Genomic DNA, 16,986 nt, shown 5'->3' on the forward strand with positions numbered 1-16,986 from the left:
GTTAGTCTGACATCAATACCAGGAAAGATTCTGGAGCAGATCATTAAACAGAGAGTCTGTGAACCTCAAGGGCCATCCAGTCCAACCCCCTGCCATGCAGGAAATCACAATCAAAGCATCCCCGACAGATGGCCATCCAGCCTCTGCTTAAAGACCTCCAAGGAAGGAGACTCCACTACACTCCGGGGGAGTTAGTTCCACTGTCGAACAGCCCTTACTGTCAGGAAGTTCCTCCTAATGTTGAGGTGGAATCTTTTTTCCTGTAGTTTGCATCCATTGCTCCGGGTCCTTTCTGGATTCTGTGGTACCAAAAGTAATCGAATTGCAATTTAAGTCCCAATATATTTATGTTCAACAGCAACACAAAAGAAGCATATGTTTAATTAAACACGTATCCCAAAAGTTATGTGCATGTGCATCTCGTGAGGACTTGATGGCAGGACTCTCTTCTGCATGTGCTGCTCAATTGTATTGTAACATCTGGATGCATCTTAAAACTGTAAATAAAAAAACACAGGCAATACAGGCAAGTACAATAATAGAAATCCCACGACAAAGAGTTTATTACAGCTTCAGCAATCACTCTCTTCCTGAACTCAACCTGTAACTCAGCACTTCCTTCTTGTGCCAAACCAAGAGTTCATACATAAACATTTTGCACTATCCAGCCCCCCCACCTGCCCCCTCTGTCTAAATGTATTATTTATTTAATTTATAACCCACCTTCTTCATCCTATGGGGCCCAAAGTAGTTTCCAGTATAAGTTAAAAACTAAAAAGAAACATAGGTGAAAACAAATTCTGTAAGGCTGGCTCTGTGGCCTTGTCTGCTCTGCAGAGTTAATGCAATTTGATATTATTTTAACTGCCATGGCTCAGTAATATGGAATTCTGGGATTTGTAGTTTTGTGAGACATTTAGCCTTCTCTGTCAAGAGAGCTCTGATGCCACAACGATTCCCTGGTTTCCATAGGATGGAGCCATGACGTTTAAAGTGGTAGCAAACTGCATCATTTCTGCAGTGCAGATGCAGCTTTAGACTTAACAACACAAGAAAAGGGGGATTTCCTGATTTTGGGATTCTCCACTAAGGAAATTTAGATGTGAGATTCCTAATTGTTCATTACTTTTTCTGCACAAAATTGGATCATGCTGAAACGTTGCAATTTTACACAAATTTTCTGTGCAGGATACATGTCATCTGTGGTGAAAAACACACTTTCTGCTGTGAGCAGAAAAAGCTTGCTTTGGAACATTGCCACCATGTATGATAAGATCAAAGAAACATTAATAATCAAGGGAAGCATTAAAGCCATGGGTAGATAGTTGCACACCATCCAAGAATGCACAACCGGAATAAGAGCTGCCATTTTGGAACCACAACATCGCTACTGATCATGGCTTAGGGAGCTTGCACAAAATATCCCATGCAGGTGTTATTTATTTATGTCGGTGTTATTTATTTATTTGGAGCCAAGTAATTCCCAAGCTGGGAACTGTCCTCTGAAACCCCACAGTATTTTTAGGACTTTCTTACCATGGGGAGAAAGTTGATTAAATTATTCATTCCTGCCTGTGAGAAGAAAATTAATGTAGATTTACTACCCTGCTCAAGTTAGACTTATGAGAATTCTCCATCACACCAGAAGAAAGAACGCGACACATCATTCTCACAGCAAGAGAGACTTTTTGGACGGATGCAAAAACATCCAGATTCACAGAGGAGCAATACTTTTATTGACCAGACAAAAGGCACAAAATACATCATGCAAGTTTTTGAAGGTCTGCTGGCTTTTCCACCACGCAAAAAATGTTTTAAAAAATTGTACAGGAAAAGAAAGGTGATGATGGTACAGTCACAGAGGCCAACATTTTGTATCAGATGTTTCTGTTTTAGTTCATTTCATTTGGAAGGATCTCAGTGCAGGAAAAGACAAAGCATAATAAAAGACAGGTCAGAAAATTACAAATCTATTAGATTTTTCATAGAATCCTAGAGGTGGAAGATACCCCTAAGGGCCATTCAGTCTAACCCCCTGCCATGCAGGAATTCACAGTCAAAGCACTCCAGACATATGACTATCCAGCCTCTGTCTGAAAACCTCCAAAGAGGGAATCTTCACCACTCTCTGAGGCAGCAGCATCTTCCATTGTCAAAAAGCTCCTGGTTTAGGTGGAATCTCTTTCCGTTTAGCTTGAATCCATTGTTCCATTTTTAAACATCTGTTGCCTAATGAAGAAGCTGCTGGAGCTTCGACAACCTGCATGATGTATTTTGTGCCTTTTGGTTGGCCAATAAGGTATTGCTCTTCTCTGGATTTTAGGTGTATCTTGTGTTTTGCTGAATGGCCAATATGACTACCCCTGGATATGCTTTTAGGCTGGAGGCAATTATGCTGAAGTGCTTCCATTTCCCCCCTGTCATTCCCACCCGTGAACTGCAGATAAGCTCACAGCTGCAGCTTGCAGTCCGTCCCCTGCATCGGACGGAGGATGCAAATTGCCAAAGCTCTCCCCACCATAGGACAGCTTGTCTCTAAGGCTCTTTCGCTGCCTTCTTGTGACAGTAGCACTGCCGATGTGCACAGTAATTTGGAGAGAGACCTAAGCAAGAAATCTCCACTGGAGCTGACAATCTGCTTTCATCCACAGAAGAAAAAAATGGAGAGAAGGGAAAGATCTGCCTTAGTTCTATTTCTTAGTCACATTTTTGTTGTTGTTGCATCTTTTCTCCAATGAGTGCATGGTTCATTTTTTCCGCCTTCACATTTCTGACCTTGGCATCCTCACAGCCACCTGGTGGGGAAGATTTGGTTGAGAGATTGTGATGCCATTTGACAGTGGCTGCTGTCTCTGGGGTGGGGAATCAGTACAGGATTTCAGCCTGAACTTCATAGGAGCTGTCCAGGGTGATGATTGATTACCTCCAATGGCTTCAGCCTCTAAATGTTGTTAACTGCCCACTAGTCACCCCGGCTCAAGGTGACCCTGTGGATGAGACATCTCCAAGACCCCCTGTCCTCCATTGCGCTACTTAAGTCCTGTGGATTCATGCCTGTGACTTCCCCATTTAAATCTAGCCATTTGGCGTATGGTCTTTTACTCTTTTTCTACTTCCTTCCACCTCTCCTAGCATTTTTGTCTTTGAAGCATGTGGACAAAGTATGACAGCTTTAGCTTCATCATCTTGGCTTTCAGGGAGATTTTAGGCGTGATGTGTTCTAAGACCCATTTGTTGATCTTCTTGGCCATCCAGAGTATCCTCAGTGCTCTTCTCCAACACCATGTCTCATATGAATTAATTTTCTTTTTATCAGTTTTCTTCACTATCCAGTTCTCATATCCATACATTGTGGTGGGGAATGCAATGGATTGGATGATTCTTGCTTTAACACTCAGTTGTATGTCTTTAATTCTTTAGGATGATTAGCCTCTTGATTGTTCCTTTAAAGTTCAGACTAAAATCCAAAGCCAATTCACCATCTCATAGACATGGGAGCTATCAGCTGCCCCTGGTGTGAAGCTAGTACAGTTGGCCCTCCATATCTGTAGGTTCTTTATCCACATATCCAACCATTCATGGCTTGAATACATTCTCTCTCTCTCCCTCCCCAAAAGCAAATCTTGATTTTGCCATTTTAGATAAGGGACACCATTTTACTATGCCATTGTATATAATGGTGCTTGAGCATCCATGAATTTTGGAATCCACGGAGAGTCTTGGAAACAAACCCCAGTGGATTTCTATTTAGGTGCTCACAAGTAAGGTTTCTTTGACTCAGTGAGGCTTGAGCTCCAGTCTCCTAGAGCCATAGTCCAACACTGAAATCCATAACTCCATGCTTGATCTTTAAAACCAACATCTCTGCTGACCCTCTCACAGAGTTATCTTGGCCAGATTTCGTCAGAGATGGTTTGAAGCTTACAAGAGAGTGTGAGCCACCCAGGCTGTTGCCATACTGCAGAAGTGATGCAGTTTGATACCACTTTAACTGCCATGGCTCCATTCTGTGGAATCCTGGGATTTGTAATTTGTTGTGGCACCAGCACTCTCTGACAGAGAAGGCTCAATATTTCCCAAAACTACAAATCCCAGAATTCAGTGGTGTTGAGCCATGGCAGTTAAAGTGGTGTCAAACTGCATTATTTCTGCAACGCACATGCAGCCCCAATGGGTTTCTGTGGCTGACTGGGGATTTGAACTCTGGTCCCCTTGAGTCCTAGTCCAGCTTCAAACCACTGCACCATGCCAGTTCTTTGAAAAAGGATGAAAGAATGAAGGAACAAACAAGGATTTTTGTTCCTCTCTGTTTCTGACACCCAGCTTGGATTTCTTTCTGCAATTAAGAAACGTGGGATCTTCTTTGCAAAGGCAGTCTTGGGGCTCAAAATAACACATCCCTGCACACCTCTATTGCAGCTGCCATTTAGTCAGATTGCCTTTCCTTCCTCCCCTGTGGTGACGCATTTGACTGGGGAACTGGAGTGTGGGTGGAGGAAATTGCTCTTTAAAATATAAGCACAGGGAAAGAAGTTTCATGGGGGGGGGGGGAGAGAATGGGCTGTGTACTTTCAATGAAGATTGGGGAGGGTGGTTGCATTCCAAACTGGATCTGGGGGTGGTTGGTGCTTCTGGCTCTAAAAAGAGTGCCTTTGCATCCACACTGCAGAAATAATCCAGGTTGACACCACTTGAAATGTCATGGCTCATTGCTATAGGATTCTGGGATTGGTAGTGTGTTGTGGCACCTTTCTGACAGAAAGGCTAACTCTCTCACAAAACTATAAATCCCAGAATTCCATAGCATTGAGTCATGACAGTTAAAGTGGTGTCAGCCTAGCTTATTTCTGCAGTGTGGATGCAGGCAGGTGGACAGGATGGCCATACATGTTGCAGAAGCAAAAAGGTGTGTCTGGTTCCATAGAAGTGCAAAGGAGATTGTGAGCTCATATTTCAGACTTGCAAAGAAACATATGACTTATGAACACATTTGACCTGGCATAAATTTTTGTAGATTGCTTGGTTGCATAGCATTTACTATAGCACTTTATATCTCTCTATTGTGACATAGTAAGCTAAGCATTCTCTACGTGGTTTACAATGTGTTAGCCAGTTGCCCCCAATAAGCTGGGGACTCATTTTACTGACCTAGGAAAGGATGGAAGGCTGAGTCAACCCTGGAGCCCTGGGTTCAAACTCACAGTGTTGTGGCTGCAGTACTTGAATTTAACCACTGCACTACCAGGGCTCCTCAATCTGATGAAGTGGCCTGGAGTTAATGAGATCTTATGTCAAGTGACCCTTGTTAGTCTTTAAGGTTCAAACACTCTCACATAGGAGCCATCAGCTACCATGCCAGGAACAGTGGGTGAAATCTCACATTTATATCTAAGTAGTTTTGTAGTGGTGTGGGAGAAGGGTCCCATTTCTGCTTAACTGGGTTTGAAGACAGCTGGGTTTCTGGAGAACTCTGGAACAGTCTGCTTCCACAAGGACCCCTCCTCAACTGAATAACCAAGCAGTGGGAGAGTTAATTTAAGCAAATTACTACTGGTTTCCTCTCTCTGGCTTCAGTGGTGCAGTGGCTGAGCTGGCTAGCCAAATCATCAATCAATACACCCCTCCCCACCTGACAGCTCTGGCTTGAATGCAGAAAACAAGAACATCAAATCAAAAGAAAAGATTTTAAATCCACTTTGGCAAAAACATGCAGCAGCAAAAATGCAGCATCATACAAGTAATGTTGTTGGTTAGTTCATTTTACTATAGTATTTCTGTCCAATCCTATATCAGATTATGTCAGGGCAGGTTGCCATGAACTCACTTTGAACAGTTTAAACGGTGTTCTGTTTTCAAAGGGATCTTGTAGCATCTTTGAGAGCTTTCGAAGACTTGGTCTCCTTCTTTGGTGGATGGAGTGAAGGGGCGGCCAGGAAATACCTTTATAATCAGACTGTATGAATAACCGTAGAAATGCAAAACTTGTGGGTATGGCAGGCAAAGGGACTTCGGAGCACATTTGAGATTAACTGAGCCAAAAATGTTGTAGCAGAAGCTTTTGTAGACTTGGTCTATTTCCTTGGATGCATGGAATGAACTGGTGCCCAGGAAAGACCTTTATAAGCAGAGTGTATGAATAGCCATGGAAATGCAAAACTTTGGTGATAAAATGGGTCTGTGATAAAATGTTCAGTTTTAACCATGATCATTGAGGGACAAAGGCAGGAGGAAAAATGTTGTCTAAGGCCAGGGTGGGTGGATGACCATATAAAGGGTGGAGGGTGTTTTGGAAGGAGGTCTGTGCAGGCTGGAAACCAGAAAAATGGTGTGATGAACTGGTTAAGAGTGTCCTCATGATGCTGGGGTGTTAACAAATGTTATGATATGTGTAGTGTACCAGGAGGCCATCTCAAAGGTATAATAGATCCCTTTGCATACTAACATGTCTCTGAATTCTAAATTCTCTTGATTAATCCCATCTGAATCAACTGCAGAATAGTGAATCAAAACAGAGGTATTCCCCATTGCTGTTATACCAAAGTTACAGTGGGCCCTTGGTATCTACTGAGGTTTGGTTCCAAGATCCCCTTTGGATACAAAAATCTGTAGATGTTCAAGTCCCATTATATATAATGGATAGTGAAATGGTGTCCCTTATCTAAAATGGCAAAATCAAGGTTTGCTTTCTGGAATTTATATACTTTTAGAATATTTTCTAGCCATGGATGCTTGAATCCATGGATAAAGAATCCATGGCTATAGAGAGATAACTGTATTTCTGAGCATTACAGTACTTCTTTAAGAAAAAATAAATAAATTCATAACAGAAATGGAAATAACATGGAAAGAAGGTCAGTTCAGCAATTCCCCCCCATAGAAAACTAACAATATGCACATAACAATTAGAAACAAGTAGGTCAGGCAAGTTTTGTGTAAGTAAGTCAACAGAAAACATTTGAACCACCTAAAGACCATTTGGAAGCTTTTTCCAAAATGCACCCAAGGAGGACTTTCCTTCACCAGGCTCTACTTTTCCTATGATTTCTATTTGGGTAGCAAAACTTTTTATATATAGTAAATATATATATGGGTGAATGGGTGCATCTATACTGTAGAAATAATGCAGCTGGACACCACTTTAACTGGCATGTCTCCAGAATCATAGGATTTGTAGTTTGCTGAGGCACCAGCACACTTTCCTAGTCACAGAATTGTAGAGTTGGAAGGTTATCAGGTCCAATCCCCTCTATACTTTTGCAGGGAAAACTCTGTAAAACTACAAATCCCAGGATGCCACTTGATAGGGCTACAGCACCTAAAGTGGGATCAAAGTGCATCATTTCTACAGTGTAGATGCACCCTCTATCTCCCAAATAAATAAGTTTTCCCAGCTTTGGAGAGATCAATTTGTGGCAGATTGCCACACGAGCCAGCCTTCTCTGTTTCTATGGAAAGAGAAGAATCCTTGCTTTGAGTTGTATCAAGGAAATGGCTTCCAGCAAAGAATATCTGTGGAATCACAATCCTCTGGTGGTACCTTGTGACAGGTCCTTGGTTCTGTCCATGGTCCATTTAAGTAAATGCAGAAGATGCTTCGGGGGGAGGGAAATGAGTCCAGGGAACATCTCTCCAGATCTCATCAGTCCCACCATGCACATGGCTGTAAGTCCCATCTGTTTCAGCCATTCTTGTTCCTGATTTAAGCAGACAGAGGGTTACAATTTCCATCTTCCACTGAGCTGTAGTGTGGCAGCTGCAAAGCTGAAGAGAGAACCATGCACCGATTCATCATGTTCAGCTTCAGCATGAAACCATCCCCTCCCATCTCACCCACCCAGGATCACTCTCGGAAGCTGCTTCCAGCTAACCATCACTTCATAACATTCATCTTGGCCCTGTAAGGATAAGCTTCACACAATATTATTGTCTTAATCTGTTCCGGAGGCCGGTTCCACGAGACATTTACCAGCAGAGATGTCATCAGCAGTTGGCAGAAATGTCTAAATAAATAATCTGGAATGAAGTTACTGGTGTGCCACTGGAGGAGAATGACATAACAGAAAGAGAGAATTAAAAGCTGTGTTTGACAACATCAGAGACTTGGCAGACAACTTCAGATGGAGAGCAGAAGTGAAACTACCAAACTGTAGAGTCATTGATTCATAGAAACCTGGAGTTGGAAGAGTCTGCAAAGGCCATTCAATCCAACCCCCTTCTGCCATGCAGGATGCACACCCAAAGCCCTCCTGAGAGGTGGGAAATTGGGCATCCATCTTCTGTTTAAAGACCTCCAAAGAAGGAGACTCCATTGCTATCCAAGGCAGTCCGTTCCACTATCAAGCAGCTTTTAGTGCCTGGAAGTTCTTCCTAGTCTTTATGTGGAATCACTTTTCATAGAATCACAGAGTTGGAAGGGTCCTCCAAGGGCCATCTACTCCAACCCTGTCATGTACAAGCCACAACTAAAGATTTTCCTAACCTTTAGGTAAAACCTCTTTTGACTGAATCACAGAGTTGGAAGGGATCCTTAAGGGCAATTGAATCCAACCCCCTGCCATGCAGAATCCACAACTAAAGCCCTGCTAATAGGTAGTCATCCAACCTCCATTTAAAGCCCTTCAAAGGAGGAGACTCCACCACCCTCTGGGGCAGTCCATCCTACTGTCAAACTGCTCTTACAGCCAAGAAATTCTTGTTGTGTTTAGCTGGAATCTCTTTTCTTATGATGTGAGTCTCCTGTTACCCTCTGAACCTCGAACTCTAGATGGTCTCTAGTTTAAGAGATTTCCTACTCATTCCTCCTAGACACATCTCACGATTTGAGAACCAATGCAGGCAGTGGTGTGTTTTCCAGAGTAAACTTCCTTAAAATGCAGATGAGAGAAGAAGAGTCAGTGGCTGAAACCAGTGGGACTTAAGTCTAATCTGCACTGCAGAGATAATGCAAATTGGCACTGCTTTAACTCTCATGGTTCCATGCCATGGGATCATGGGATTCGTAGTGTGCTGTGGCACCAGAGCTCTCTGACAGAGAAGGCAAAATATCTCACAAGACTATAAATCCCACAGTTCCATAGCATGGAGCCATGGCAGTTAAAAGCAGTGTCAAACTGCATTAATTCTGAAGTGCAGAGGCAAGTTTACAGACACTCCCTTCCTAGATTGCATCCAAACAGCAGAAGTAATCCAAGTTAATATCACTTCAACTGCCATAGCTCAGTGGTAGGGAATTCAGGAAATTGTACTATTATGATACATTTAACCTTCTCTATCAGAGTTCTCTGGTGCCACAACAAACTACCAATCCCAGGATTCTGTAGGAGTGAGCCATAACAGTTAATAATAATAATAATAATAATAATAATAATAATAATAATTTTTATTTATATACCGCTTTCCCAAAAGATCAAAGTGGGTACAGACAATTAGAACTCTAAGCACAATCATTCGCCTTCAAGGGTAAGCAGGGAATGGATGGCAACAGGGTAGATAACTTCATTCTTCAGGGGGGAAGGCTTGACAAAAAAGAAGAGTTTTAAGCCTCTTTTTGAATGTTTCTAGGGGGGTTGTCAGACAGAGCTCCTCGGGTGGATCATTCCACATCTGTGGGGCCACCATTGAAAAGGCCATCCAGGATGTGGCAACATATTTGGAAGGTGGAATTACCAGCAAGTTCTTCCCGGATGTTCTGAGTGTGCGGGGCGGATCATATGGGGAGATGCGGTCCCTCAAGTAACTCGGGCCCAAGCCATGTAGGGCTTTATAGGTAATAACCAACACCTTGTATTGCGCTCGGAAGCGAATGGGCAGCCAGTGAAGATCTTTCGAGATAGGTGTTATATGGTCAAACCTGGATGTACCAGTGACCAATCTGGCTGCCATATTTTGTACTAACTGAAGCTTCCGGACTTGATACAAGGGTAGCCTCATGTAGAGCGCATTACAGAAATCTAATTGAGAGGTTACCAGAGCATGTACCACAGTTTCAAGGTTCCTTTGGCCCAGAAAGGGCCACAGTTGGCGTATCAACCGAAGTTGATAGCAAGCACTTCTGACCGTCGCATCTACTTGAGATGTCAACTGCAGAGACAAGTCCAGAAGTACTCCTAAACTGTGAACTTCGTCCTTCAGGGGAAGTGTGACCCCGTTCAGGACAGGTGGATAAATTTCCTTTCTAAGGCCTGGGGGACCTATCACCAGTAATTCCGTTTTCTCTGGATTCAGGCTGAGCTTGTTTTCCCTCATCCAGCCCATTACCGACTCCAGGCAGGCATTCAGAGGAGAGACGCCATCCTTAGTCACTGCATCAGTCGGGGACACAGAGAAGCATATTTGGGTGTCATCAGCGTACTGATAACACCATGCCCCTTGTCTCCGGATGATCTCTCCCAGCGGTTTCATGTAAATGTTAAACAAAGTGGGGGACAAAATAGCTCCCTGAGGGACACCAGATGTCAGTTCCCTCTTAGAGGAGCAAGTGTCCCCCAACTGCACCATCTGGAATCTGCCCGAGAGGTAGGAACGGAACCACTGGAGTGTAGTGCCCCCCGATGCCCAGCTCTCTCAGGCGTTCCAGAAGGATACCATGGTTGATGGTATCGAAAGCCGCTGAGATGTCCAAAAGCACCAACAGGGTCACACTTCCTCTGTTGATGCCCAGACGAAGATCATCGACTAAGGCGACCATGGCAGTCTCAACTCCATAACCCGCTCTAAAGCCAGTTTAAAATGAGTCCAGATAATCAGTTTCATCCAAGACTGCTTGGAGTTGGACGGCGACCGCTCTCTCGATCACCTTACCTAGAAATGGCAACAATGAGACCGGCCTGTAGTTATTCCTTACCAGGGGGTCGAAGGAGGGTTTTTTAAGCAACGGTTGAACTGTTGCTATTTTTAGATTTGATGGAAATTTCCCCTCCCTGAATGATGCATTGATTATACGTTGTAACAGTAATGTTATAGCATCCCCACCCTGGATGGTCAGAAGGACAGGGATCGAGAGAACATGTCATCTTCCTAACACTTCCAAGAAGCTTGTCCACTTCATCGGTATGAACAAACTCAAAGTGATCCAGTTTAATAGAGTCCACGGAAGCTCTGGATACCTCTTCTATAGTTTCTGTTGAAATGCCAGCGTCAAGATCAGCCCTTATTCGAGAGATTTTGTCTGCAAAGAAGTTGTTAAAATCATCACAGCAGGCTATAGTTGGTTCTAAAATAGTTAAAGTGGTGTCAACCTGGATTATTTTGGCAGTACAGGATGCAGTCCAAGTCTAGTTCTGATATTGGTGCTGAATGAAATGTTTGGCAAGGAAGGAATTAAACCATACCCACAAATGTTGCTTTGGAGACATATCTACAATAGGAAGTTTAGTCTTTGAGGGCAAGAGAGGCAAATTCCAGATTTCAGAGGACACTGTTTCCAATTTTGATTCAGTGAAGGAGTTGACTTCCTTTGGCACCCAGACAGTTTGTGCACAGGGTGCATCTGGTAGTTTATTATGATGGTTGTGACTCAGTGTGCAGCCAGTTAGTTGGCCAAACATACAGTCGTTCCAGGGAGTGATTTAGCCATCTTTGTCGGGCGATAACTTGTCTGCAGCCACTGTAGCCGCCATCCGTGTTGTTGCTGTCATAAGACACTTGTGCATCATTGGAGACATTAGTCAAGGGAAGTCACTTCTGCTATGTAAGTCAGGGATGGGCAAACATTGGTCCAGGTGCAGGAGGCCCTTGGGAGACCCCAAAGTGTAACCCTGAAACTTTCCCCCCAAACCCTAACCTGCTAAATTAAAAAGTGTGAAGATTTTCAAACTTTTTTTGTGCATGAAAACCAATTGAATCCCACCAAACAGACCACGAATGTGGCAGTTTACTTCTATTATCCTCATTAGAGCTCTGCAACCCCTCCATAATGGGGTTTTGCACATCACACTTTCTCAGCCTCAGGGGAAGGCAATGACAAATGTCCTCTGGGAACAAATCCTGCCAAGAAAACCCCGTTGTAGGTTTGTCTTAGGGTTGCTATAAGTTAGAAATGACCTGAAGGCATTTGACAACAAAAGCCAGCAGAAAATGCATGGAAATGCTGGGTGGAAGTGGCGAGACATCAGTGCTATGGATGTTGTGGGGATGTGGGAGGGTAATGGCCTTTTCCCCTTCACAGTTGCCCACCCCTTAAGTAAGGTGCAAGCTGTCATCCTATGCCCTGGCTGCACAGTGTAAATCTTTATGCCGGTAGTTACAGAGTATTTATCAAAGCTATCTGAATGTCAACATTGTGTGACCAGTTGCACATCTGTGCATGTGCCTGCTGTTTCTCTGCTTTCCAGTGAACCAAGCAGTACATTGAGACACTGATGATGGTGATGGTGATGATTTACTTTATTTACTTTTATCCCACCATTTTCCCAGTATAGGGACTGAAGGTGGTGAACAGCAAGTGTAAAACAATACAATTTAAAAACAATGCATCAATATAATAATTTAAAAAACAAAGAGTTTTCAAAATTACAACAATTATGCATTAAAATTTAAAATGTATTTAAAACTCCATGCAAACCTGAAAATCCAAATTACACAGCATTTATAGCCCAAGCCTTCTCACTTTGAATGCATAGTTACACACCATCCAAAAATTGTGCAACTGCATGTGCAATGTTTTGGTTGTTGTAGTTGTAGTTGTTGTGTGCCTTCAAATTGTTCCTGACTTATGGCAACCCTAAGGTGAACTTATCATGGGATTTTATTGGCACAATTTGTTCAGAGCAGGTTTGCCCTTGCCTTCCTCTGAGGCTGAGAGTGTGTGCCTCACCCAAAGTCACCCAGTGGGTTTCCATGGCCAAGTGGGGATTCAGACTTTGGTCTCCAGAGTTGTAGTGCAACACTCCAACCACTGCACCATGCTGGCTCTTGTAGAGTGTTTACATTTGTGCAATTCCCTTTACACAACTGCGAACTCAGTATGGCCAAAAAAAGTACAACCACTTGTATAAAAGGAACTTGTATGTGAGTAACGCTCCAACAGGTCTCTTACTATAGCTGCCCACTATAGTTGAAATGGGCAACTCTGGCACCAGGGTTTTTTTTTTTTTGTTTTGTTTGTGTGCCCCTAGGGCCACACAAACTGCCAAATATGACAATGGAGACAACAACAGCAACAACCCCAGAAGTGGTCAGAACCCCAGATTTTAAAATCATGTTTGAATATGACAATTTGTTTAAGCATGTTTTCTCTTTATTATTATTGGTCTTATAGCTGATCTTGTTTCAGCCTCATTTGAAAACTACTTTGGATCCCATGCCAGGAGAAAGATGGCATATAAATGGAATAAATAAATAAGGTTCACCTCTGATTCTGATCCCCCCCAAAATGGGAATCTTCTGGCATCCCACTTTTGCAACCACTTTTAAAATCTTCTGATTTCTCTCTCTTCCCTCTCTCTGTGCTTACTTCCATTGCTGCAAATTGAGCTCAAAGTACAAAAGCCATTTCCACTCCACTAACTCAGCAGGGAAAGAGGGAAGAGATGACAGATTCTTGCCTTTCCCAGGAGGCTCAGGCAAAAGCAAAGCACTGCAGCCTCTCCTAGCTTGTGTGTTCTTCCTCAGAATGTTAACTTTTGCTGTCTTGACCACCATCTGATGTTGCTTGGCCACATGTGTTCCTGTTTTTCATCTATGAAATGTTGGAGGATGTGAAATGTTGGGAAGAAAGGTTGTGAAACAGATTCTTCTTGGATTAGAAAGGCAGACAGTGAACTTGCTTTTCTTTCTTCCTTCTTTCTTTCAGAACCCCAGCTGAAAGGAATTGTGACAAGGTTATTTAGCCAGCAGGAATATTTCCTGCAGATGCATCCAGATGGGACGATTGATGGAACCAAGGACGAAAACAGCGACTACAGTCAGTCCATTTCTATTTCTCTCTATGTGTCTCTTCTTGCTCTCTCTCCTTTGGCCACCTGATTATAAATTATACCCTTTGCCTCACAGTCCTGTTGCACAAGCACTTTGTGGCTTGGTTTCTTGCATGTGTCTATGCAAGAGAAGTGTTAAATTGCAGCCGTGCCAGTTCCCTGCACCCTGCCTGCCTGCCAGCATTTCCCTTTTAAACAAATCTTTCCTTGCTCAATTCTGCTTCTCGCATTTTATTTTATATTCTTGCCCTAATGCTGCAGCTGCTGTCTGGGGGTGGCGAGCAGAATAAAACTCTTCTCTTCTGATTCTGAGCTCCTGCCAAGAGAGTTAGGGAGGGGAAGCCATTTCATCTGGATGGCAGATTGATCAGTTGGCGAGGGATGGTGCCGCCTGAAAGGAAGAAAATTCCTACAGCCTCCAGCAGGATGGTGCATTTACAGGCACACTAGGGCTGGTGCAGCACTTTCCTTCAAGGGTGCACTTCCAGAAATCCCATCAGAGATGCTAAGGCAAGGCAGGATAGGCACCCTCATTAGTAACAGTCCCACTCTATTCTGCTTTGGTTAGGCCTCACCTGGAACATTGCATCCAGTTCTGGACACCACAATTCAAGAAGGATGTGGACAAGTTGGAGCATGTCCAGAGGAGGAGACTAAAATGTTGAAGGGTCTGGAAACCATGCCATATGAGAAGAGATGTAGGCAGCTGGGTATGTTTAGCTTGGAGAAGAGAAGGTTAAGTAGTGATTTGATAGCCTTGTTTAAATCATTGATGGGATGTCATACTGAGGATGCAGCAAGCTTGTTTTCTGCTGCTCCAGAGACTAGTACATGGAACAATGGATGTAAATCCCCGGAAAAGAGATTCCACCTCAACATTAGGAAGAACTTTCTGAAAGTAAGACTTGTTCGACAGTGGAAGATGTTCCTGTCTTGGAGGGTGGTGGAGTTTCCTTCTTTGGATGTTTTAAAACAGAGACTGGATGGCCAACACAGGAAGTGCTTGGATTGTGTTTTCCTGCATGGCAGAAAGGGTCTGGACTGGATGGCCCCTTGGGGTCTCTTCCAACTCTATGATTCTGTGATTGTATGATTAAGGTTGCCTGGTGTCCCTTATTATATAGGGCATGCTCCTTATTTGATGTAGGCAGTGATTTGAGTGTTGGACTAGGATTCTATGAGACCAGGGTTCAGATCCACACTCAGCCATGGGGGGGGGGGGGGGGGGGGGGGGAGAACTTCAATGATCTTGGGTATGTCACATTCTCTTAGCCATAGAGCTGTGATTCCCAAAGTGAGGGTTGGAGCTGCACTGTTGCTCCTGCTTTGTTCAGTCAGGCAGGCTGAGAAAAAAGGTAGCTGAAGAAACAAAGTGGGTTTTTTTTGAAGGAGGGATGATTGAACCTGTGGAGGAAAAGCAACATCTCTGGGAAAGGGAAGGGGAGGGGTATCCAGGGTCGATTCTTCAAAAGAGGCCTTTGCCTCTCTTGCCTCTCTCCGATTGAAAGAGATCCCTTGCCTGGGAAAAAAGGAAGAAGTCGCCTGTACCCTTCTCCACTCTGGTGGAGAAGGATCGAGAGTCCTTGCTCGCCAGGGAGAAACTTCTCCCTTTTCATCCAGTCACCTTGGGAGCAGCAACTGAGCAGCTGGCTGAGCAGCAACCAAGAGACCTGTTGCCTGCCCTGGTCTTTGTTGCAAGGCTGGCATGGGTGAGAAGCTTTTTGGTGGCTTCTCAGCCTGCTGCTTAGTTGCTGCTCCCAAGGTGCCCAGCTTACAAGTTGCATCTTCTGTTGCTCCCAGTCCTTGGGAGCAGCAACAGCACACAGCCAGTCAGCCAGCCTTCTTTTTGCTATAAGGCCAGTGCAGGTGAGAAGTAGGCCTGGGCTGCTGCCACTGCTGTATTCACACATGAGAAGGCTGAGAAGGAGAAGGAGGTGGTGGTGAGCTGGATGTGGCTGCAGTGGATGCCACTGGCTGGCTGGCTGGTTGCTGCACAAACAATAGACTTGATATCTAGAAATGGATGTTGGGGGTGTTAGGGTTGTTGCCCAAAATAAGAGAGGCTGGTAGCCTGAAAAAGTTTGAGGACCACTGCTTTAGAGGAAGGCAAAGAGGAACTTCGTTGGAATAACTCTAGAAAAACCAGCATGGTTTGCGTGTTGGACTAGGACTCTTAGGATGCATCTGAACTTTAGAAATCATGCATTTTGAGACCACTTTAAGTGTTGTACCTCCATCTTATAGAATCCGGGGATTTGTAGTTTTAGAAGGTCTTTAGCCTTCTCTGGCAAAGTGCTGGTGGCCTCAGAAAACTACAAATCCCAGCATTCTATAGGATGGAGCTATAGCAGTTCAAGTGGTGTCAAACAACATTATTTCTACAGTGTAAATGCACCCTGAGAGACCCAGGTTCAAATCATTTCTGTTCAGCTCTGGAAACCCTTTGGATGACCTTGTGCAAGTCACACTCTCTCAGCCTCAGAAGGAGTCAATGACAAACCCCTTCTGAACAAAGCTTGCCAAGAAAAAAACCATAAGCTCACATTATGGTCTCCGTAAGTCAGAAACAACTTGAAGGTACATAACAGTATCCTTATTTGAAGGCTGGAAATGTTGTCCTTTATATGACTGACAGGTGTCCATTATTATAAGGAACACCCCCCTAATTGAGGAATGGAAATCTTTTCCTTTCATGAACAAAATGCCAAAAAAAGAAATTTCAAAATTCTTTCGGTCTTAGAGCTTGCATACAAATAATTTACGGATAATATACATGCAAATAATTTAGCCATAAAAATAATTTAACCACTCTGAAGACTTATTAAACAATTGAATAATTTAAAAGTTGAATAATTTAAGGAGTTTTAAAAACCCCAGTGTAAATCCCTGTATGTAGACAAACTGGGAGGTAATCATTATGTGCAAAAGTTTTATTAGACAGCCAAGTTTCTACTTGGTACCAGAATGGAAGTAACAGAGATGCCAATTGGGCCTCCAGGAGAAGGATAATCATTGTGCCACAGCAGAAAAAACCCTGCGTCTCCACTGGGGCATCACTAGGAGTATGGGT

General features: G+C 43.6%; 1 protein-coding gene across 3 annotated transcripts in view; it reads left to right on the forward strand.

The window, feature by feature from the left end:
* The window catches only part of FGF12 (fibroblast growth factor 12), a 294,978-nt gene that overhangs the window by 189,614 nt on the left and 88,378 nt on the right, over positions 1-16,986 (forward strand). For all 3 annotated transcript variants that reach the window (XM_042460904.1, XM_042460903.1, XM_042460902.1), the window contains one exon: positions 13,793-13,903. In XM_042460904.1, the coding sequence (XP_042316838.1) occupies positions 13,793-13,903 (111 nt within the window). The remainder of the gene's footprint in view (positions 1-13,792; positions 13,904-16,986) is intronic.

This window comes from Sceloporus undulatus, chromosome 3 (genome assembly GCF_019175285.1).
Source record: "Sceloporus undulatus isolate JIND9_A2432 ecotype Alabama chromosome 3, SceUnd_v1.1, whole genome shotgun sequence".
Classification (NCBI taxonomy): Eukaryota; Metazoa; Chordata; class Lepidosauria; order Squamata; family Phrynosomatidae; genus Sceloporus; species Sceloporus undulatus.